The 25,120-nt window shown below is 43.8% G+C and overlaps 1 protein-coding gene across 2 annotated transcripts in view; it reads right to left on the reverse strand.

The window, feature by feature from the left end:
* Positions 1-1,511: 1,511 nt before the first annotated feature.
* The window catches only part of LOC142495814 (uncharacterized), a 203,860-nt gene continuing 180,251 nt past the window's right edge, over positions 1,512-25,120 (reverse strand). For both annotated transcript variants that reach the window (XM_075601808.1, XM_075601810.1), the window contains 4 exons: positions 23,688-23,844; positions 13,412-13,582; positions 9,865-9,968; positions 1,512-2,534 (listed from right to left, as the gene is read on the reverse strand). In XM_075601808.1, coding sequence (XP_075457923.1) covers positions 2,175-2,534; positions 9,865-9,968; positions 13,412-13,582; positions 23,688-23,844 — 792 coding nt within the window. In that variant the 3' untranslated portion in view covers positions 1,512-2,174. The remainder of the gene's footprint in view (positions 2,535-9,864; positions 9,969-13,411; positions 13,583-23,687; positions 23,845-25,120) is intronic.

Consider the following 25,120-nt stretch of genomic DNA (forward strand, 5'->3'; position numbering starts at 1 on the left):
CGGAAGACATCGGAACCCCCCCTAACCCAGAAGACAGGTAGGGAACACATCCCCTCCAATGTATAACATTGCAGGAATGAGGGTACCTGGACATTGAGGGACTGCGGATCAGGTAAGATCCCAGGCGGGATTGCTGCTTTAGATATTGTGAAGCGGGGGCATCCAGACACTGGTTAAGGGGTTCAGGTTCATAATGTAATACAATAAATACATTTATGTCAAAAACGAATGTTCTGATTAGGAATTTATTAAATGTATTTTATTTATATATTTTATTTTAAAGTGGGTTGGGGGCGGACTAGGGGCGGAGTTGGGGGCGGGACTAGGTGCGGAGTTGGGGGCGGGACTAGGTGGCGAGTAGATTTTTTGGTTGGGCGAGTAGATTTTTGGGTGATTTGTTGAACACTGTATATATGTATGTATATGTATGTATATGTATATATATATATATATATATATATATATATATAAGACACACAGATGAAAAGAACATAGACAATCCCCTTAGTAGCACTCTAAATTACACCTAAACTAATCTATAAGATAAAGATGGTTAAAAAGAAACAGATGCTCCGCCAATTCAGAAAAAATGAACAAGATTTTATTGATTAAACAACAAGACACACTAACTTAAAAACATAAAAATACTAAAGACAGCCTATGAAAATATATATGTATCAAAAATATAAAGAGAGGACTACTAATCAAACACTTTCAGTATTACAAAGAGAAAAAAAGAAAAAAACTAAAATGTGTCTAAATAAAGTTTAAATAATGACAACAAAGTAGTTTAGTCTAACATAATAGGCAATACAAAATATATTCCCACTGACATATGCATGAAAGAATAATAAATCATTGCGTTGGAAAAAGTATATAGTCAATGACCCAGTATATAGCCAGGAAAAATTAGTATGTATACCAAAAACAGAGGGGAAAAAAAGAGATAAAGCAACCAGGGAAAAATAATATAACAAAAATAATAGTTATACCCTGAACAGCATTTCCCCAAAATGAAATCAATGAGAACTGATGCAGCAAATAAAGAAAAATATGACTAATAAAGACATATTAGCAAACAGAGTCATACATATTGAAAACACCACAAAGTGCAGCACTGCAAGGACAGGTAATGCCCAAACAGTAAGAGGAGGGTAATACTCAGCTGCAGCTAGATTGTGTAGAGTTTGTGTCCATATTGATTGTACAGGATGTGTTTCCAAAGTCTGCTTATAACAGGAACAAAAAATAAAGTCCAAAATGCTGCATCAGATCCATCATAAGTCCCTCAGAATAGAAGATTACATAAAGGCTGTAGTAAAGTAAACACTCAACATGTTTCACCCGTGAGTGGGCTTCTTCTTCTTTTTTTCTCTTTGTAATACTGAAAGTGTTTGATTAGTAGTCCTCTCTTTATATTTTTGATACATATATATTTTCATAGGCTGTCTTTAGTATTTTTATGTTTTTAAGTTAGTGTGTCTTGTTGTTTAATCAATAAAATCTTGTTCATTTTTTCTGAATTGGCGGAGCATCTGTTTCTTTTTAACCATCTTTATCTTATAGATTAGTTTAGGTGTAATTTAGAGTGCTACTAAGGGGATTGTCTATGTTCTTTTCATCTGTGTGTCTTATATAGTTTTCACTATCCCCTAGCACCATCAGGTCCTATTTAATTTATATACTGACTTTAAATTGGGGTATATATTTTATTTTACCCTTATAGTTAGTTTTATTAAAGGGCTTGAGTTAACCTTATATATTATGTGTTGAGCAACTTCTCCTTTTGTGTGTTATATATATATATATATATATATAAATATATATATATATATATATATATATATATATATATATACCCTTTTTGTGCCACTTCAGTGACCCCATGACGTAGTGCAGGGGTGGCCAACTCCAGTCCTCTCAAGGGCCATCAACAGCACAGGTTGTAAGGATATCCCTGCTTCCTCACAGGTGGCTCAGTCAGTGCGGTTGAAGGGATATCCTTGTAACCTGACCTGTTGATGGCCTTTGGGGAGTGGAATTGGCCACCTCTGACGTAGTGACCATGTCATGCCCGCAGAGTGCTTTTTTAATTTCCCGAGTTAAAGTCAGCTACGGTCACGTGATTGCGCTCAGCCGCCTGGATGCCGCGGTCCCCTTTGGCACGCAAAGGGTTAACGGTGACAGAAAATGGGTCTTTGAAAATTGGGCTTCGGGGTTTGCGCCTCTAAAGAAAAATAGTTGTCATAGTTGTTTGAATACTGATTTCTGGAATATTCGAAATCTTCCTCACGCTGTGGAGCTTTCAATGAAGTTTCAGATTCATCGACAAGCTCAAAGTTAATATTAAATTTTTGTCTATTTTGTGAATTTTGTGAATTATTCTGCACAGTAACAGGAACCCGGTCACCTTCTGCTGCGGTGCTGAGGAACAACTGTGGATCTGTGGCTGACTGAAGCGAATTAGTGACATTGCCGGTTGATTGTCGGAAAAAGAGAAATTGGTTGTTCGTCGAGTCTTCATTTGTCATTGGCTAAATAAAAAATACAAATAATTTGTTAGCATTGGTTAAACATCCAGTCTGCCCATTTTCCTATATGATGTAATAACCTCAAATGCTATTCAAACCATACTTTTCTTTAATGTGTAGGATAGCATGTTTGAATTGCTTTACTATATTAGTTTTGCCACCTCTGCTGGGAGGCTGTTCCATGAATCCCCCACCCTTTGTGTGAAGAAGTATTTTCTCAGATTTCCTCTGAGCCTTCCACCCTCCATGCTTGTTATAATACCTCTTCATCAAGTGTATTTGTTTACACCTGATTTAGATACTGCTTCAATATGCATTTCCTAAAACATGTTAAAAATAGTAAATTATTATATTATGGATCTGAAGGAGCATCTTAGTGGTCATAACATGACCTTTGAAGTGGGTTAACCCAGTTCAAATCCCAGAGTTTGCTCTCCTTAGGCAAGTCTCTTTCTCTCCCTATACCGTAGGCACTAAAATGAGATTGTAAACCCTTTGGGGCATAGAAATAAAATCTATGTACAATGTTTTGTAATAAGTGAGTGCTACTGTATATGAAAAGAATGATGTTATACTTATTATTACAACAACAAAAAAACAAAGAAGCCCAAAGCTACATCCAATATGACAAAAATATACAGTGTAATACCTATATATCTCTTGAAAAAAGGGTCATTCAGTTAAACCCGTTGGCCAAAGCATTTTAAGCCCGCAAGCCACTTCAAGGCATGACCAAATATTGCAGGTCCTAACACTAACTGATTAAAATTCTTATTTACCTCTATATTTAGAGGAAGAATGATCGCATTGGATCTGTCACAACCAGCTGCATGAAAGAGAACTGCTCACTTAGAAAGTGGGGGGGTGGCGTGCTTAAACCCTGGGAGGGAGGGGCCACTAACCTCCAAAACAGCTAAGCTTAGTACAGGATCCACCAAATTCCATTTAATTAGTGCTCATAACGTGACCTTACCTAATATTAGAATGTAATGAAACAAGCGAACCATATAGTCCAGATATCAGTGCAACAGACCAATGAACACGTCAAAAATAAAGCATTCTTCTTAATATCCCTTTGTGTGAGCCATATAAACAAACAATGGAGTATGTAATCAGGTCCTAGTGCAGGTATTGTGCGGCATTCAATGTGATGTGAGCCCCATATATAACCATGTGCAACTAATGCCACAAATGAACTCATATATTAGTAGTAGCCTTTACTGAGGCATAACTCTCTGAGTTGGATTTAGGGTTTAATGGGGAGAGACCCAGCCCTAAAATGGCAAGTCAGACCTTTAAACCACCACACTCAATGAGAATTTACTTAGAGTATAATGGCAGCAGTGATGTGCCTAGCACAGGAAAAGAAACTCCATGTAAAACTCACGATTGAGATGAAATAAAGGCTCCACAGGCGTGCATCCAGCGATGTTGTAATTGACAGTAGTAGAATCCTCCCAAGGGGTGTAGGTGGAGCACAGCAGGCAGGGAAACAGACTGGGATACGGCACACCCAAATAATAAAATCCAATTAATTGGGGGATAGACAAGGGAGTCATCCAAAATAGGGTATTGGGGTAACTCTGATGCGTTTCGGGCATTTGACAAAGGGCATCTGGCCGAAATGCGGCAGAGTTACCCCAATACCCTATTTTGGATGACTCCCTTGTCTATCCCCCAATAAATTGGATTTTATTATTTGGGTGTGCCGTATCCCAGTCTGTTTCCCTGCCTGCTGTGCTCCACCTAAACCCCTTGGGAGGATTCTACTACTACTAATATTAGAATGTACTTTATGCCCTCTGAGATTAATAGTATGCAAATCAACAGCCGTTCCACATCTCATTAGCATGTGAGGCTTAACATCATTAAGTAAAAGGCATATTGATTTATATACTCCTCTATACAATATGTGCAGAGACACCTGTGAACACAGCCAAGAAACCTAGGAAATTAGATAATTTCAATCATTTGAATATACTTTGCATATTCAATTGTTTTGAGAGGTATAGAAATCAATACTAAAAGTCCACCTTTATGGATGTGATTAATTCCTTGTTGTTCTTATTATTTGTGTCCATTCTGTATTTTGGTTATTACTCTTAATTGAATAATATAATGGATTATTCAGGATATTAATAGGGGCTATTTATTTAAATAATATATTCTCTCATAGACTTCCTTAGACATTTAGAGATATGCGTATTTGATTTGTGAGACTCTAATATTAAATGTGGCTTTTTATTAACATATTTTTTTGAGGTACTCATGCCAGTTTGCATTTATATATGTAAAGTGATTCTTTAATGTTCTGTTTGAAATATTGCACAATTAATGATTTTACATATTCTTTCATTGGCTTTTGTCATTGCTTGTCACAATTTTCTAAAGTTTTATTTGTTCATTGAGCAGTGGGACGTGCGTGGTGACGTGTCCAATCACGTGGGGCGCTGCCTCGCATGGCGCGAGTCCTGGATACATCCGGGTTTGCTAGCCTTAAATATGCTCAGATAAAGCGCCTGGCCTCGAAACGCGTAGGTGGTGCTTTTTTGTATCTGGGTTTTTTGTATATGACCAAATAAATTGAAGAGGCAGAGACCCCAGCATAGGGTCGTAGGTTCCTTGAGGGCTGCGATATCCTGATTGGCGTGAGCTGGGGGGTGGGCTAACCCCCCCTTCCCCCTCGAAGTGCTTGTCCCCTCCCATGCAGGGGGAGGGGGGAGAGGGTATAAAGAGTGAGTCCTCAGGGGAGATAGGCAGAGCTAACGGAATTTTTCCTTTTACCTTACAGGAACACTTGCTGCTCAGCTGCCTTTTTCCAGACCAGAAGGGAAGGCCGCAGGGACTATAGCAGGTCCCTGCTGTTTGAAGACCCCCCGGGTCCTGCCAGCCTCACCCGCGAGCCTGAGGAGCCTGCTGATGCTGCTGTACCGGAGGAGCCGGTAAGTGTCCCTATCCTGTTTGAATTTCGGTACTAAAGACCTTGACTTATGGGTTCACCTGGTAACACCGGAGAAATTTTCTCCCTTTGCCAGGGGGTCGGGGGGCTGGCCATCTAGTCAACCACTGGGGAAGCCCAGGAAATCAGAATGCTGGGACTTTAATAAAAGCTCTTGTGCAAGGGGAGGGGAGTGTAGGTTCCAACACGTATGCTCATTCTGCAGCAGTGACCACTCAGCGCAAAAATGTTTCTAAAAAGCTAGGACCACCGACAAGCAGGCTGATAGTGGCCCCAGCAAAGGCGGCACCGCCAATTAAATTAGAATACATGCTGCCATGGCTCCAGGCCTACCCCTGTCAGGCTACAGTGGATTTTCTTGAGAATGGGCTTAGGGAGGGTCATCCCAGTTGGGTCCAATTTGGTAACCACACGCTCAAGTCGCAATCTTAAATCCGCCTCTATATACCTGCATGTTTTCCGGGAGAAAATTAACAAGTAGGTAAGCCTGGGATGCATGGCTGGGCCATTTCACTCATTGCCCATACACAATTTAATCATATCCTTGTGGGGGCCCCCGAGTCCACACTTTGCAAGAGGCTCTTAGAGCTCAGCTCTGCGCTAATGAGAAACATGGGAGTTCCTATAGGTGTAGATAAAACAGAGGGCCCAGTCAGCACCTTATCATTCCAAGGGATTGAGATCGATTTAGTGGCCGGGGAGCAAGGCTGCCCAGGGATAAGGTTATCAAACTGAGGGGCCTTATTCGGGAAAGCAAGGGTGCTAGGAAGGTTACACTAACGCAGATGCAGGCACTGCTCAGGCTCCTAAATTTTGCAGGTAGGGTCATACCCATGGCAGGATTTTCATCAGGAGATTAGGGAAGTCGACTGCGGGGGTATCCTGTCCACTGCACCGCATCAGGGTCACTAAGGAACTTAGAGCTGACCTGGGTGTCTGGGAAGCTTTCCTCCAGGACTTTAATGGTGAAAAGCTAGGGATTGAAGGGGGCCGTAATAACAAAAAGCTAGAGCTGTTCAGACGCGGCAGCATCACTAGGCTTCTGCGCTTACTTCAAAGGGGAATGTTGCGCAGAACCATGGCCCCAAGCATGGGTAGACACAGGTTTAACTAAGGATATTGCCTTCCTGGAGTTTTTCCCCATCATAGTGGTGGTAGAGCTTTTGGGCTATGGAGCACAGTAACAAATACATCATATTCTGGTTGGACCACCTTGGGGTGGTGGAAGCAGTGAACAGCCTCCCTGCAACATCAAGCCCAGTGATCCGGCTGCTACGGAGGCTGTTGTTGCTTTGCATGCGCGGCAACATCAACTTTAAAGCCAAGCACATCCCGGGGAGATTAAATGTGATAGCGGTCGCTTTATCACGTTCTAACATGCCCATGTCACCTTGGGCAGATGGGAATAGCGGACTTATGGACCTGATCCAGAAGTAGCTAGCCCCACGCACTTGGAGAACCTACCTCCGGGCTTGGCACGCATGGCTAGTATTCAAGGAAAAGGACAGTTGAGGGTAAGCGAGGTAGCAGCGCACGGATCATTTGCTTCCTCCAGGCCCAGAAGCAAGCTTGGGCGACACGGGCCAGTGTTGGAGCCATGTTGGCAGGCTTGGCTTTTTTCCTGAAACGCCACAACCGCGAGGACATACAGTAACTAAGGATTTCATAGTAAGAAGAATCCTCATAGGCTGGGGGGCGAAGCCACGCGTACTGATGGTAGGGAGCCAGTAACACCAGACAGGCTTGAGGTATTGATGATGGCAACAAAAGAGGTATGTTTCCATACAGCGGAAAGGGATCTGTTCAGAGTAGCATTTGCCGCTTCTTTCTTTGGCGCCTTCAGTGTCAGCGAGTTAGTGGCAGGCATCTTAAGCAAGCCAGGATGCGGACTTGTTTTTCACTAGTGTGATTCTTAATATGCTATGTCGGTGGCGTGCAAGATTCACAGGTCTAAAACCGACCAAGTGGAAAGGGGAGCGTGGTCCCACCTCATGATGGACAATAACGGAAGAGTGTGCCCAGTGGTATTGATTAATCAGTAAGCAAGGCACAGGCCCAAGGTAGGGGGCAATTTCCTCATCCATCAGGACGCAACGCCACTCACAAGGTACCAGTTTCAAAGCGTTTTTAGGCGGTGCCTTGCCGCTGGGGGGGATGGATCCTAGTGTATTTGGTACCCATTCCTTCAGAATCGGTGCCGCTGCAGTGGCAGCTGAGAACGGCTGTATGCGGGAACAAATAAAGAAACCGGGGAGGTGGAAATCCAGTGCCTATAGGGGTTATGTGCTTGGTTGATCTGTAACCGGCTCTGGACAAGGCGCTAGCAGAATTTCAGGTGAAACCGGATATTATTTTGCTACACCTCGGGGACCTAGCCAACACCAAAATACTAGAGGTGATTTATGGGTTACAACAGGAATGCGACCGCTTGAAGGCGCTGTGGAGTGAAGTCGCGGTCATTTGGCCCGAAATTATTTCAAGGCGAATTCGGAAGGGGGCGGAGAAATTGATCAACAAAGAGAAGGCTAGGAAGAAGGTAGATAAGGCCATGTGCAAAATTCATCCTCTCTTGCGGCGGTAAAACTCTTAAGCACAGAGAGACTGACACCAAGGACGGTGGCTGGCACAGATGGGACGGTGTGCATCTATCGCCAAAGGGGTTGGAGGTGTTCTTAAGTAACATCATGGGGATTTTGCGGGAAGAATTAAGGTCAAAGGTTGCAGCTTTGGGTGGGCGTGTCGGCCCCAGGGTTGCCAGTGCCCGCCAGATGGGCTTCCGGATGGCGGAGCTACCGCACCAGCCAAGCTCAGGAGATGGAGAACGGGTGAGGACTTTAGGGTCCGGCCTTCAGCTGGAGCCCCAAGAACAGCTCGGCAGGCTGGAGGCACCAGCTCTAGGGCCGGACTGACCTATGCCCAATCAACGCAGGTAAAAGGCTGGGCGCCAGCTTTAGGGCTGGGCCTAAGCTGACCCTAGGAAAAGGATCTCCCCCTCCCACTTTGCGGATTTTAGCAGCGGATGTTAAAATAAAGCTGTGACCTTTTCTTTCAACATTTTGTGTGGTCTCCGTTATTTGGTTTAGCGTTACAAAGGAAGGGCGGCGCATAAAGCCTTTATGAAAAGGTATTGGCCCCAGCATGGGGTGGTAGGCTCCTTAAGGGCTGTGACGTCCTGATTGGCGTGAGCTGGGGTGTCGGCTAACACTCCCTTCCCACCTCGGAGCGGGGAAGGCTGCTTGTCTCCTCCCATGCAGGGGGAGGGGGAGAGAGTATAAAGAGTGGGTCCTCAGGGGAGAGAGGCAGAGCTAACGGAATTCCCACCCACCCATCCCCAATGTTTGGCTATTGTATTGAGCTGTTGGATTGTTATATGAACATGATTTTGTATCAAACAGGAGCAGTTTGTCTCCTCGTCACAGCGGAGCCTCCGCGTCAGCCAAGTTCAGGAGACGGAGAATGGGTGAGGACTTTAGGGTCCGGCCTTCAGCTGGAGCCCCTAGAACAGCTCGGCAGGCTGGAGGCACCGGATTTAGGGCCGGGCTGGCCTATGACCAATCAATGCTGGTAAAAGGCTGGGCACCAGATTTAGGGCTGGGCCTAAGCTGACCCTAGGGATGGGAGGGGGGGGGAGGCAGCCCAACATCGGCGGATAAGGATCTCCCCCTCCCATTTTTCAGTACTTTGGGCGGGGGGAGGGAGTGTGGCCAATTGCTGGCCGCTGGGCAAGGATCCCCCCCACCCATTTTCACATGGAGCTTGCTGGGCTGGCGGGCAGGCTGGTAGGATTTTAACAGCGGATGTTAAAATAAAGCTGTGACCTTTTCTTTCAACATTATGTGTGGTCTCCATTATTCGGGTTAGCGTTACAAAGGAAGGGCGGCGCATAATGCCTTTAATACTTTTATGGAAGTCATCCTCTGTTCTTCATTGTTGGTGGTGCACCGCTTATCCCTATTTTTTTCTTCATCATCCCTGCTTTCTAAGGACCTGCACACCGGACGCTCCCTTCTTGACCTAAAGAGCTTTCAACAGCATACTCTCAACAACAGCATGTGAGTGTTTTGCCATTTCTAAGATTGATTTGGACTATTCATAAATGGCTGTGTTATAAACTATATGTTTGAAGAAGAAATCTCTGACACGGTTATTCCTGGTTGCTGTGTGTTTTTCTATTATGAAAGATCCAGGTAGACGCTACCTTCCAGACACAAGCCATATCATCAATTTCTATAGGTCATTTAATAAGGGACTCATTATTGATTTTTTATATTTATGAAAAATTAGCATATGTCTCTTATCCTCTGTGGAGCACCACATTCCTAACTTGGACTATCTCTAATTGTACTGTAGATAGACAAACAATTCATAACTCACCTGTAGTTTAATAGTGCCAGACTGACACGAGAGGTAGAGGTTTGTCCCTTCAATTTGCAATGTGACAAATTTATTCATGTCCATGTTAGAAATAATGAATTTAGCTGTGGAATTAAAAGCAAACAATGATTATTGACTGAGATGGATATACAATAACTTTATCAAAGTGTTTTCTTATTTAGCACATTAGCAAAACATCTATACATTTATTAAAATATATTATTACATTTAATGTAAATATATTGGTGCACAATGTTGGTAATTCTTGTTTTCAGCCCAAGCGCTTAAAAAAAATTGTTTTCAGCCCAAGCACTCCAATAAAATATTGGTTTAAATCCTATTTCAGGATTTCAATCCAGAAAATAGGATGTTTGGTATTTTGGACCAAGCATTTGACATATTCTATATTACTGATGTAACCCCCTTTGTGTGTGAGCTCACGCACTGTCACACTGCCCCCTGGCAGGTTCCTCCAACATGACAGTGATGGACATGAGAAGAAGCCAATAATAACGGCTGTGGAAGAGGAGGGACTATGTGACAGAGGAGCCTTTAAGAAAAGGAAAGGTAGCCATGATGAGATCTGAGCGGACCTGAGCACAGCAAGTTTGTTCGAGGTCTGCAGAGAGAGTGCACGTGGTGACCAGAGCTGAGAGCTACAGTCCCAGAGTGGAAAAGAGATAATGCACTGCTGGAGGGGACCCCCACCGACTATAAAGGTACAGTGATAACGAAGCACCTTTTGAAGAATAGGCCTGCAACAGGTTCAGTACAACATGAGCACCCACGGTGTGCCGGCACCATCATAAGCCAACATACTCAGGATTTGGTGGCTACTACACCACTGACACTGACTCACACCCGCGCAGTGCTATTTGGGGTTTCTATTGTATATGTGTACAGTGAGTAGGAATCCTCTGCTGAGGATCACCAGATGCCGGAGTTTAATAAGTGTATGGTAAACTAAGTGTATTACCCATACTGTGTTTGTATTATTCCTACCGTCTGACCATAGACCAAGTGTGGCCCAGTAACTAACAAGGGACTCAAGTCCCAGCCTCAGCGATAGTTGTAAGTTTGGGAGCTAGAAGTGGAGGGGTTACACTGATATGGGAAGTTTAAGCATTTTAAAAGATCAGAAATAAATTACTAGTAGATTTAAATAATTGGGCAGATAATGAATTAATCCTACTTTAGAATTTAGTTATACATTTCTACTTTCTGAGTTATGAATTCTTACTGGGCAATTTGTAAATTATGGTTAGATTTATTGTACTGTAGGTTGTGATACCTTTTAGGGGACCAGCTTGAGAATTCTTCATAGGTGGAATTATAGTATTCATAGCTTTCCTAACTAAACTGCTCTCTTCTTCAAATGTTCAGTCCCATAAAATTCCACCTATAAAGAATTCCTCTCTTGGTTCAATAAAAGGTATCATAACTCACAATGAAATCTACATTTGTTAGGACTAATACAGCGACTAGAAATAATGTTTGGTGCCCCCTGCTTCCAGAGGGTACCATAGGAAATCAGAGTTTGCCTACAGTCCTGTTTTTTTGTCTCCCCAAGATCCAAGCTTGGGAGAGCGTGCGTGCCCGCGTGCCCGCGCACCGCGTGAGCGGGGACGGGACAATTAAAATTGCAGAAACTAAACTTGGCAAGTGCTGCACGCTCAGTGCTAGCGTGGTCGCAGCCTTAGATGGGGTATATAAGGTGAGGGAGGAAGCCACTCACCTTCCTTCATGCTTGTCTCATGAGGACGGGACCCTCATGCCACAAGCAAGAAAGAAGGTATGTTTTGCTTTGAACATGTGTTAATTGTTTGTTTTTTACATGTCTATAGCACATTTAAAAGAGAGAAAAAATATAAAATACAAAAAAAGAAGGAAAAAGGATTAAAGTGATCTATGTTAAAGAGATGTGTGTGTGTGTGTGTGTGTGTGTGTGTGTGTGTGTGTGTGTGTGTGTGTGTGTGTGTGTGTGTGTACGTGTGTGTGTACGTGTGTGTGTACGTGTGTGTGTACGTGTGTACATAAAATAAGTTATGGGTGTTTTTGGTATTTGTCACAGCTCGCAGTGGGGTGCTGTTCCCATTGGATGTGGTAAAGTTGAATCAGCGATACAGGTGGGGAAGTTGCTGCTGGGCTATAGCTACGGCGGCACGATCTGGTGATGAACTTCTGGTTTGGCAGGTGGTATTTTATATGTCCTGCTAGGCTGATTACGCCTGGCGGGTTTGGTCATCTTCATGATGCAGGTGGTTTACAATAATCATGTGTGTGTGTGCAATCTGATGCTGCAAGTATGTTGGTACAGATACAGCGGCCGTTATTCGAACATTTCACGCGTTGTATACCTTGGAATACACGTCATGGCGTGTGATTTCTTCCAACCTTACCGCGTGTTGACTCATTTTTATCGAGTGCAGAAAATGACATTTTAGTATTTAGTATTTTGTGTTTTTAAACACCTACAAATTGACACAGTAGAGTAGTACTGTACACATGACAATTCATTCATTTCTGCCACAGATACGCGAAGAATTGCACCCTTGAAATCATAATCCATGAAATTCAAACAAATCAACCGTGGTAAACACAAGCGCGAATGCCGCGTGGAATACAGCAAAGCACACGAAAACGGCTCAGTGAAATGTTCGAATAACGGCCGCTGCATCTTTATGTTATTTTAATAAAAGCTGTACTCATTCTGTAGTCTATGTTTATTTGTTTTGTTCATTGGTGTGGTTGAGGGAATTGTAAGTAACTTGAGACCTCCTAACATCATGTCATTGCCCAGAATCCCTGGCTGCAGTGGAAGCATTGTATGCTAAGAGATAATGGGGAAAGACAGAGTTGCAGAACATTCTGAGTCATGAAAATGTAACCACAAGTGGTACTGTATTTGTATTTGCTATACACTGTACAGTAGAGGGTTTTTGTCAGTTTTACACAACACAACTTGTTTTGTGTCTGTTTAACTATAGGAATACAACTCACACTAACAGAGAGGACACCTGCAGAACTGTTTCTGAAAAGACAACCTTGTACAAGGCTAGGTTTCCTGAAAACTAATTGTTAAGAAACATCAGCAACAACAACAAAGGGAACCTGACAAGTCTACAAAGAAGTGCAGGGGATGGGAGACATTGCGTCCAATCTACCAGTTACTGCCAATTGATTTGAATGGTAGTTGCCACCAGATCAGCTGGATACCCTGCATCATGGTTTCAATTGTTTAGTTCGGGGGTTTTGGCACTCACACCACCACTGGTCTCCATGAACTATTCATCTCAGGCAAGGGGCCCTAACTTATAATGTTAAGATTGGATATCATCTCGTCCATGTACATATGGACCATCTGCTACCAACCAGGAATACTACTGCTATATCTCCCATCTATGCTCCAATGAAGAACCACCTTCTAGTGGCTACTGTAGTACAGTTTTTTTTATGAATAGCTGTGTTTATGGCTAATCCTGTCAGTACTAACCAAGTGTTGTTAATTTCACGATATTGCTAATAAAATAAAGAAATCAGAACTTACCTTTTAGATTAATTTGATTGTTTAACAATTTCATTGCCATAAGTTCAGATGTCCAATTTTTGACGCGAAACCACCTGTCCTGAGTGTCCCGAATTGAATACCTATGTTTAATGACGTGCTTTTTCAAGAATCTTGATAGAATATTTACTTCAAGAATTGTATAGGAGGTATCTGAAATGATCAGAAACATATTATTGTACTTTAATACAGTAAATTGAAGCTTATTGAAAAATATTTGTAGCAATCCAGAAATATGTCCCTTTGCTTATTCTTCAGCATAGGGTTGGTGTTGTTCCAGAAGGACTAGTGTTGAATTATTAGTAGCAAATTGTCACAAATAGCATTTAATAAAAATTGCATTAATGACAGAGAAATCACAAGCCCGCGTCCACACTACTCGTCCAGACTGTAAGGAATCGGGGAACACATCCCCTGCGGCATGTTCCCTCCTTAACTCCTGCTGCACAGCATCCCATTGCAAGAGATCAGAGAGCACGTCCCCCGCGGAATGCTTCATCCTTGCCCCTGCTGTACATCCTCCTGCGCACCTTACAGAGCGCGCACACCCACGGAGGGCTTTCAAGGTTCCCACGAAGCTTGACTCCGGCCCTCCGCTTGTGCACCGCTCCCCAGCTGCGCGTCCACTCTACTATCTCCCTCACCAGTCTCATGCTTCTCACAGCCTATCCCTGCCTCCACAGAGGCCGCTCCTCCGCTCAACCCCCTTCTCTCATTGGACTACTGTTGCTATACAGTATATGCTCAGCTCTGTCACTTCCTCTTTGGCTGAGCATAGTTATTGGTAGCCTTGTGTTCCCATATCTCTATTCCTGCCTCGTTCCTGCCTGTGTAATAATCTTGTTGCTGCTTGCCTCCATGTGTACGACCCGTCTAGAGATTGGACCATTCTCTGGATTACCGACCCCGGCTTGCCTCTGACCTTCCGCTTTTCTCCATCCCTGACCACAGCAAATGGACTTCTCTACTGGCTGCAACCCTAGACCACGCTTCAGCCCACTCTTCTGGCACCTACCTATGACCTCGGCAAGTATCAAGGCTAACCCATTCTCTCCAACCCAGACCCGGCAATCTTGACTATCCACCATCCAGGTGTGTCTTTGCTGCTGTGGGTACGCAGTTCTATACTTTCCCACCTCAGTACCGGGGTCCCGCGTTGTTCATGGTGAGTGCAAGCATTACAGTATGCTCAGCCCAACGAACGTGGACCTCACTGAGGTGGGCCAAGCAAGCCCTCTAGCCTGTCTCTATCAGTTAGAGTATCGGTTAGAGGTGTAGGTCAGCTCTCTAAACTAGGATTTTGCAAACTTTTCTCTGCAGCAGCATCAAAATAGATCTACGAGACTGGCAGAGACTTTCTCTCCCTCTTTGGAACTAACCATGTCTGCTGAACCGCATGTCTCAACTCTTAACCACTATGCTGGTGACACCTACGAATGCAGAGGTTTCCTTAACCAATGTGGAATTCAATTCTAATTAACCACTTCTCGTTTTCCCTCTGCACGGTCAAAAGTAGCTTATATCATCGCCCTGCTGACCGGTCACGCCCTGGCCTGGTCATCCCCAATTTGGAAACAAAGAGCAGAGATTACCCAGGACTACTCTCGCTTTATAAAATAATTTAAGCAGGTCTTTGACACACCAGGTCGCAAGATCACGGCAGCATCCTCTACATTTCATATCTCTCAAGGTCTCCGGTCAGTTGCTAAGTACACTCTTGAATTCCGGACCATTGCAGCAGAGACAGCCTGGAATGATGAGGCATTGTCTGTGGCCTTCTGGCAGGGGTTAGCGAACCCCTCAAGGATCAACTGGCTGCTCAGGAAAGACCTACTAATTTAGAGGATCTCATTGCGGTATGTATCCGTGTCGACCCGCGTCTCCAAGAGAGAAAGGTTGAACGCTCTTACTCTCGGCCTCTTCCAGCCAGACCCTTTGTCCACAATCTTGTTCCTATTGATCCTTCACTTTCAGACGATCCTGAACCTATGCAACTGGGAAGCCATGACTATCTTTCACTGAGAAACAGTGCCAACAGGACAGCGGCCTCTGTCACTATTGCGGTTACCCTGGTCATCAACTATCTCGCTGCCCACTCAAACCGGGAAACGCGAAAGCTCAATGAGGTATAAGGGGATCACATTGGGCACTATTTCTCCTTCCCCTTCATCCCAGGAAACTTTGCCGAGCCGGATCCTGCTCCCCATTCTCCTCAAGGGTGACAAGTTCCAGGTCTCTACATCCGCCTTTTTTGACTCCGGTTCAGGAGGTAATTTTATTGATCAAGACTTTGCTCTAAGGAACAGGATCCCGCTTCTCCATAAATCTGTGCCTGTCGGGTTGGAAGCCATCGACGGATGTCCCCGCCAGACAGCCTTCATCTCCCTGAAGACTTGCGAACTCTCTCTCATCACTAAAGACAGCCATAAGGAGGAGATCGTTCTGGATGTAATTTATACACCATCCGTTGAGGTAATCTTGGGCCTCCCCTGGCTTCAACGACACAACTCACAGTTGGATTGGACCAACAAAGGACCCATACAGTGGAGCCCTCAATGTACCAAGTCTTGTTTCAGTCCGAACAACAAATCTGTGGTTTAGAGGTCCCTAAACCTTCTCTTCCTGAAGTTTATGCTGAGTTCAAAGATGTCTTCGACAAGGTACGCTCCAAGGTTCTTCCCCCACATCGGCCTTTTGATTGCCCGATAGATCTTTTGCCAGACTCTGTTCTTCCCAAAGCCAGATCTTACCCTCTTTCTCTTCCTGAGACCAAAGCTATGTCTGAATATATTCAAGAAAACCTGAAGAGGGGATTTATTCGGAATTCTTCGTCCCAAGCTGGGGCTGGCTTTTTTTTGTTAAAAGGACAGATGGGTCTCTCCGCCCTTGTATAGACTACAGGGGGCTTAATAAGATCATTGTGAAGAACCGTTACCGCTACTGCTTATCTCTGAGCTTTTTGATCACATACAAGGGTCCACTATCTTTTCAAAATTGGACTTTCGAGGAGCATATAATCTTGTCCGTATATGCCAAGGCGATGAATGGAAGACGGCCTTCAACACTCGTGATGGGCATTATGAATATTTAGTCATGCCCTTTGGCCTTTGTAATGCTCCGGCAGTATTCCAAGAATTTGTAAATGAGATTTTTCAAGATCTTCTCAATCTTTTTGTCATAGTCTATCTTGACATATGTTCTCACAACCCAGGGGGAGCATGAAGGAAAAAAACAACAGAAAAAACACAAACTAAGTGCAGACTGTATATTATAGTGTAACAATGTGTGAAGAAACTTGGCTCTCGTGTGCAGCCTACTCACAGGATAGCAGTAAGGTATGTGCAATAACAGGATCTGTGGAATCTGTAGTGTCTTCTAGGTGTAGACAGGATACCTCTCACATTCATAAATCAGGTAGATGAGAACATGGAAGAATAGAAAAAAATCTCCATGGTGCAAATCAATATTAAAAGGGTAACTTTATGATGTAGTTAAAAAATGCGCACTTAAAATGTAAAAATCAAACACAAGCATTTGGCACTATAACAAGTGACACAGGAGAGATAGGATATGGCCACCGCTCACCGCACCGCCGTTGCTTATCCGCTATATGCCGTGGTACTGTTGGGATCACCTCCAGTGCGTTCCCCAATGCGATACGTCACTGCTGGTTCGCGCATCGGGGAACGCACTGGAGGTGATCCCGACAGTACCACGACGTATAGCGGATAAGCAACGGCGGTGCGGTGAGCGGTGGCCATATCCTATCACTCCTGAGTCACTTGTTATAGTGCCAAATGCTTGTGTTTGATTTTTACATTGTAGGTGCGCATTTTTTAACTACATCATAAAGTTACCCTTTTAATATTGATTTGCACCATGGAGATTTTTTTCTATTCTTCCATGTTCTCATCTACCTGATTTATGAATGTGAGAGGTATCCTGTCTACACCTAGAAGGCACTACAGATTCCACAGATCCTGTTATTGCACATACCTTACTGCTATCCTGTGAGTAGGCTGCACACGAGAGCCAAGTTTCTTCACACATTGTTACACTATAATATACAGTCTGCACTTAGTTTGTGTTTTTTCTGTTGTTTTTTTCCTTCATGCTCCCCCTGGGTTGTGAGAACATATATTGATCATCTGGGACCAGTGAAGACAGTCCCTTCCAGAGGGTTTGAGCAGGGGTTACAACTTCTTATATACACGTGTTTAATTGCACTATTATTTGTCACTTATATTCACGCACTTTATTATAATTATTTATTCACTTAAAGATTGGTGATCACTAGTATTGTTTCAGCGCCTGTTTCTACACTATCACTTTGTCACAATACTCTATCTTGACGACATTCTCATCTTTTCTAAATCTCTCTCAGAACACATCCATGACACTAAGCTGGTCTTGTCTCGCCTTCAGGAGAATCACCTATACGCCAAACTAGAGAAGTGCCTATTTCACCAGAAATTCATTTCTTTCCTGGGCTATATTATTTCAGACACCGGATTCTCCATGTACCCTGCCAAACTCAAGCCAGTGCTAGACTAGCCACAGCCGACCTCCTTGAAAGCAATTCAATGATTCTTAGGATTTGCTAATTATTATCGCAAATTCATCAAAAAAAATTATTCTACTGTAGCTCCTATCACGGCCTTGACAAAGAAAGGAGCAAACACCTCTTCATGGCCACCTTCGTCACTTCAAGCCTTCAAATCTCTCAAAAAAGCTTTTGGCTCTGCACCTATCCTGTGTCACCCAGATCCCAAACAGCCTTTTACTGTGGAGGTAGACGCATCTGACATTGGCGCAGGCACTATTCTTTCTCAAAGGCAATCCCCTCAGGCCAAGCTTCACCCCTGCAGTTTCTTTTCTAAGAAGTTTTCCTCTGCGGAACAGAATTATGATGTTGGCAACAGGGAGCTCCTCGCTATCAAACTCGCACTACAAGAATGGAGACACCTCTTGGAAGGCACTGAAAATCCCATTTCAATTCTCACAGATCATAAAATCTTGCTGTACATTGAAAACGCCCGTCGTCTTGGAGCTCGCCAGGCCCATTGGTCTCTCTTCTTTTCTAGATTCAATTATCTTATTTCTTACATTCCCGGGTCAAAAAATCTGAAAGCTGATGCACTGTGCCGCCAGATCGTGGTCAAAGGCAAATCTGAAGATATATCGGAGACAATCCTTCCTTCCAAATATGTTATTTCTGCCAATTCTTTTGATGTCCTGGATGACATTTTGGCTACCCAAACACGCATTCCCGATGCTCTTGAGGTGCCGGATGGTTGTCTACTGCTGCGGCAGAGTTTATTCGAGCATTTGCCCGTTCTCTGCCGCAGCAGTAGCCTGGCGCGCGCCCGAGAGTGACGGGCGCGCGCCGAAGCAGCGGAAGAGTGCCCTCCGATCGGGGCGCTCTCCCTACCGCTGCCGGGTCCGCCGGGTCCCCCGGAACCCCCTGCCGCTGTCCCGCGATCGCGGGACACCAGGGCTCCCTCGGGGAGCCCCTGGACGCGCGTGCAGGGGGCGCACGCTCCCGATGACGCGTGACCGCGCGTCTATGACGTTCGGCACGCCGAGGGGCGGCCACTAGCAAGCCGGGAGATTTCCCGGCTTGCGGTACCGACCACACTCGGATAAAGTGTGTCGGTACTGTATATGCTGCTCCTCATTTTCGTAAAAAGATTCTAGACTGGGGTCATTCATCTAAGTCTGCAGGTCATCCTGGTACCAGAAGAACTTCTGACCTCATCAGACGAAACTTCTGGTGGCATACCATGCTAAAGGACATTGAGGAGTCCATTAAGTCCTGTTCTATCTGCGCTCAGGGTAAAGCTGCACGCAACAAACCACCGGGTCTCCTACGCCCACTGCCAGTACGCCCCTGGAGTCATCTCTCTATGGATTTTATTGTCGAGCTTCCTATTTCTAAAGGAATGAATCTATTTTGGTTGTCGTCGACATATTTTCAAAACAATCTCACTTCATCCCTCTCAAAGGCCTACCCAATTCCGCTTCCTTAGCAGATATCTTTGTCAAAGAGATTTTTCGTGTTCACAGGATACCACTGACCATAGTATCCGACCGTGGGCCTCAATGTGTCTCTAAATTTTGGTGTGCATTCGCCCAAAGAATGAACATTGCTTATCATTTTTCTTCAGCGTATTATCCCCAGACCAATGGACAGACCGAAAGAACTAACCAAACTTTGGAACAATATTTACGGTGCTTCATTTCCGACACCCAATATGATTGGGTGGACCTTCTCCCATGGGCAGAGTTTGCCCACAATTCTTTAAGGAACGAATCTACACGTGAATCACCATTCTTTATTCATTATGGAATTCACCGGCACGGCTTCCCATTTCCTCTTGTGGAAGCAACTCGCAGACAAAAGGTTCAAGCGGACGGTCATCGGCACAAGGTGCCCAACTTCAAACCAGGAGACACAGTGTGGCTCTCTTCCAAAAATATCAGGCTGAAGACACTGACCCTCAAACTGGCCCCCAGGTTCCTGAGCCCATTTTCCATTTTGAAGCAAATCAATCAGGTCGCAAACCGGTTACAACTGCCTCCTTCTATGAAGATACCTTCAGTCTTTCATGTTTCTCTTCTTAAGCCTGTGTTTCAAAGTTCTCTATTTCCTAACACTTCTTCTACTCCTAAGCCAGTGATCATATAAGGACAAGAGGAGTACGAGATACAGTCCATCATCGACTCTAGAAGATCAAGGGGATCAGTCCAGTACTTGGTCCACTGGAAACAGTTTGGACCCGAAGAGAGGTCCTGGATACCCCATTACCAAGTACATGCTCCCAGTTTGCTGAGGCGCTTACATGCCTGGCAACCCCACAAGCCATATTTGAGTCATCCTGAGGCCGCTCCTCAAGAGGGGGGGGGGTACTGTAAGGAATTGGTGAACACGTCCCCTGCGGTGTGTTCCCTCCTTACCTCCTCCCGTTGCAAGAGATCAGAGAACACCTCCTCAGCGGCGTGCTTCCTCCTTGCCCCCTGCTGTACAACCTCCTGTGTACCTTGCAGTTTGCGTGCGCCCACGGAGGGCTTTCAAGGTTCCCACGGAGCTTGGCGCATGCACCGCTCCCAAGCTGCCTGTCAACTCTAACCAGTCTCCTGCTTCTCACAGCCTATCCCTACCTCCACAGAGGCCGCTCCTCCACTCCACCCCCTTCTCTCATTGGACTCCTGTTCCTATATATGCTCAGCTCTGTCACTTCCTCTTTGGCTGAGCATAGTTATTGGTAGCCTTGTGTTCCCACATCTCTATTCCTGCCTCGTTCCTGTCTGTGTACTAATCTTGTTGCTGCTTGCCTCCCGGTGTACCGACCCGGCTAGACTTTGGACCATTTTCTGGATTACCGAGCCCGGCTTGCCTCTGACTTTCCGCTCTTCTCCATCCCTGACCATGGCAAACGGACAATCTACTTCTCTACTGGCTCCTACCCTAGACCACGACACTTTGGACTCTGACCAATCTCCTGGCACATACCTACGACCTCGGCAAGTGTCACTCTCTCCAACCCAGACCCGGCAATCTTGACTATCCACCCTCCAGGAGTGCCTCCGCTACTGTGGGTGCACAGTTCTATACTTTCCCACCTCATTACCGGGGTCCCGCCTTGTTCGTGGTGAGCGCAAGCGTTACACAGACGACCCTCTGCCTCCAAATCTGCCTCCCTCCCACTTGCTCCGCGGATGGCTATATCCCTCCTACTCGATCTCTTTCTTCCTACCACCCACCCCCAATCCATCAGATAGCTCTCTCCTTCTGCGTTTCCCTGGACACCCCTGCATCAGCAACAATCTTCATAACACGATGAGTTAAAAAAAAAAACATGCTCCTTGATTTGGCAAGTTGGCAAAAATTCTGGGCATTGCTAATAGTAACCGGATTTTTGACCAATCAGAGTGCAGGGTTTTCAATAATGCCTGGTATTTCAAACCATATAGCCTATAATTAATAACCCTTTCAGGACAGGGAATTACCTGGCTATTAATGCCCAGGGTGTTTAAAGACAATGCAAGGCCAATGATCTTTAACCCACTGGGCATTAAAGGGATTATAACTATTATAAATCAATATTTTTGTTAATAAAATATTACTATATAACGTGCGTTTTGTCCCAGACCCACCCTTCCCACTTAACCAATGTTCCATCCCGCACCTGCTCAACCAATGACCCCTCCACCTATCATTCCCACAAAGTACCACTTCCCTTCCTCCTCACAACCAATTTCCTGCTCCCCCCATCCCTGCGCTCAATCAACATCCCACACCTCCTGCTCAACCAACATCCCTCCCCACACTCAGCCAACGTCCCGCTCTCCCCATATCCCTCCTATGCTCAACCAGCGTCCAACTCCCCTTGATTCCCCCATTCAAGCAACATCCCACTCCCCCAACCCATTCAACTTATGTCACCTTCCCACTTTCATTTCTGTCCACCTTCAACCAACATTTAACTCCCCCCTACACTCAACCAATGTTCCGCTTCCCATATCCACCCTACCATCCGCTAAATCAACATCCCGCTACCCCGCAACCCTCTCCCCTAAATCAATCAGGATGCTGCATCCCTCTCCAGCAAAACCCATACTTCAGTATCTGGATGGTGCTAACGCCACTTTTAGGTAAGACAAGCATAATGCAAGTCATATTAAAATAACGCAAGGCAGTGCTAACTTAACATGGCTTTAAGCCTAGTCTAATGAGATAATTAACAGCCGTTCTTTTTGCATTCTTTGTCAATACCCATTAAACTCAGAGAAAATAACGTCCGTTACCTATTTAGGTAATGTCCCATTATTTGCACTCATTTAGCTATGCTCTATGGATCTGCCCCTAACATTGGTAACAAAGATGACCCTCAACTTCAATTCACAATATTAACCTTTTGCATGATATACTTTCAAAAGTGATTTAAATTGACTTACAGTTGTCTGGGTTTTTTTTTATTTTTATAAACAGGCACCAATGACATAACTTTAACCCTATTCAAATTGTCAGTGTCAGATCAGTTAGGTCCTACATGGTGCTGCACGTGGCTGCATTTCAGTTCTCTGGTCTGGGCACATGTTAATTTAGATACTATAGAGAGAAACCTCGCTCTTACAACCCCTTATTAGTGAAAGCGTGCTGCCTAGAGATGTGTTGAATTGACAAGAAATGTGTACCAAAGAAAATACACTAAAGAATCCCTTTTGCAGGCGCACCGCAGACCTTTATAGTATAAACGGTCAGGAGTGAATGTAGTTAATATAGTTTGCTTTATTTCAAATTACTGTGTAAACGTGTAATTAAAACAGTATATAGTATAGTTCCATATACTCTGAATAAAAAATAGACAGCTAACGTCTATTCAATCTCTACCAAGCGTCTCTTTAAGCTCTTGAGCACTAATCTATATGATATAGTATATATATTTGATACCTATTTTCCTTCCAGTCGCAGTGTCCGTGTCTATGGTGAGTACAGGTGGACAAATATAAATATTTGTGTATACGGTGTTGTATGTTCAAATAGTTCCCCTTGATCTCTCGTTATAGTGGGTAAGATATTCAGTGCTTGAGACCTTCGCTCCACTGTAGGAGTCCGTACCCTGTGTCCCTGTTTTATGTCTAGCTATCCGTTTGATCTAGAAATTCAACAGTGCCGTCGTCGGCTGCTGTTGAAAAATAGTGGCTTTACTGGGGATGTTATGGTAAAGCCACTATTTTTCAACAGCAGCCGACGACGGCACTGTTGAATTTCTAGATCAAACGGATAGCTAGACATAAAATAGGGACACAGGGTACGGACTCCTACAGTGGAGCGAAGGTCTCAAGCACTGAATATCTTACCCACTATAACGAGAGATCAAGGGGAACTATTTGAACATACAACACCGTATACACAAATATTTATATTTGTCCACCAGTACTCACCATAGACACGGACACTGCGACTGGAAGGAAAATAGGTATCATATATATATACTATATCATATAGATTAGTGCTCAAGAGCTTAAAGAGACGCTTGGTAGAGATTGAATAGACGTTAGCTGTCTATTTTTTATTCAGAGTATATGGAACTATACTATATACTGTTTTAATTACACGTTTTCACATGTTAATTTAATTGTAAGCATCACAATGTGTCTATATAAAAGAGCTCAAATTATATATTTTTATCTGGAAGGCAATATTTCATACAACAACTTATCCTGCCATTTGAATTAAATTTCTTAATCATACCCATGAATTTCCTTCGCTTCACAATCAGAGTTTGACTCCTTTTTACTTTCTCTCGGAGGGACATATAGGGAGGAGTAGGGTAAGTGATGTCTACAGGTACGAACCAATATGACACCGAATCATTGTTGGTCTTCAATGGGAAGTTATCCATGGAGTTCTGTATTTAAACATAAAAAGAGAAACATAATAAACTCTGATTCTAAGGACATACAGTTTATACTGTAGCTTGAATATTGTATACATCCATACACCATGCGGGCCCAGATGCACCAAGCTCAGTTAGTTTCCTTAACATTAAAAAAATAGCCAGTAATTATAACACTGAAACCAAATACCATGATCTGAACTAGAATTTACTGCAGAAAAAAATAATAATGTTATGTTACATAGTAGATGAGGTTGAAAAAAGACATACGTCCATCAAGTTCAACCTATGCTAAATTTAGACGACAGATACTAATCCTATATTTGTATTTACTGTATATTAATCCAGAGGAAGGCACACAAAAAAACAAAACAATGAAACATTATCCAATGATATCTCATAAGGGGAAAAAGAAATTCCTTCCTAACTCCAATATTGGCAATCAGATTACTCTATGGATCAGCATCCTTCCCATGTTTACTTATTTGGTTTATACCTGTATACCTTTTCTTTCTAAAAAGATGTCCAACCTATTTTTATGATATGTATTGTATCTGCCATCGCAGTCTCCATGGGTAATGAATTTCACATTTTGACTGCCCTTATTGTAAAGAACACTTTCCTTTGTTGGTGGTGAAATCTCCTTTCCATCAACCTTAAAGTATGACCCGTGTCATTTGTACTGCCCTTGGGATGATTAGTTCTCCTGAAAGCTCTTTGTATTGTCCCAGAATATATTTGAATATAATGATCATATCACCTCTTAGACGCCTCTTTTCTAATGTAAATAAATCTAATTTAGCTAGCCTCTCCTCATAAATCAGATTATCCATCACCTTTATTAATTTGGTGGCTCTTCTTTGCACTCTCTAGTTCCGTAATGTCTTTTCTTAGGATTGGTGCCCAAAATTGTACTCCATATTCAAGATGTGGTCTTACTAATGCTTTGTAAAGGGGCATGATTATGTTTCCTTCCCTTCCATCCATTGCCCGTTTAATGCAAGCTAAAATCTTGTTTGCCTTTTCTACTGCATGATTTGGGGCACTATTGCTAAGCCTGCTGTCTACAAGCTCTCCTAAATCCTTCTCCATCAAAGATTCTCCTACTACTTTATCCCCATTTAATTTGTAAGTTGCCTATTTATTCTTGTCTCTCAAATGCATAACTTTACATTTATCTGTATTAAACCTCATCTGCCATTTACCTGCCCAGGTTTCCAGTCTATTCAAGTCCTTCTGGAGAGAAATTACATCCTGCTCGGATTCTACTACCTTACACAATTTAGCG

This window comes from Ascaphus truei, chromosome 5 (assembly GCF_040206685.1).
Source record: "Ascaphus truei isolate aAscTru1 chromosome 5, aAscTru1.hap1, whole genome shotgun sequence".
NCBI lineage: Eukaryota > Metazoa > Chordata > Amphibia > Anura > Ascaphidae > Ascaphus > Ascaphus truei.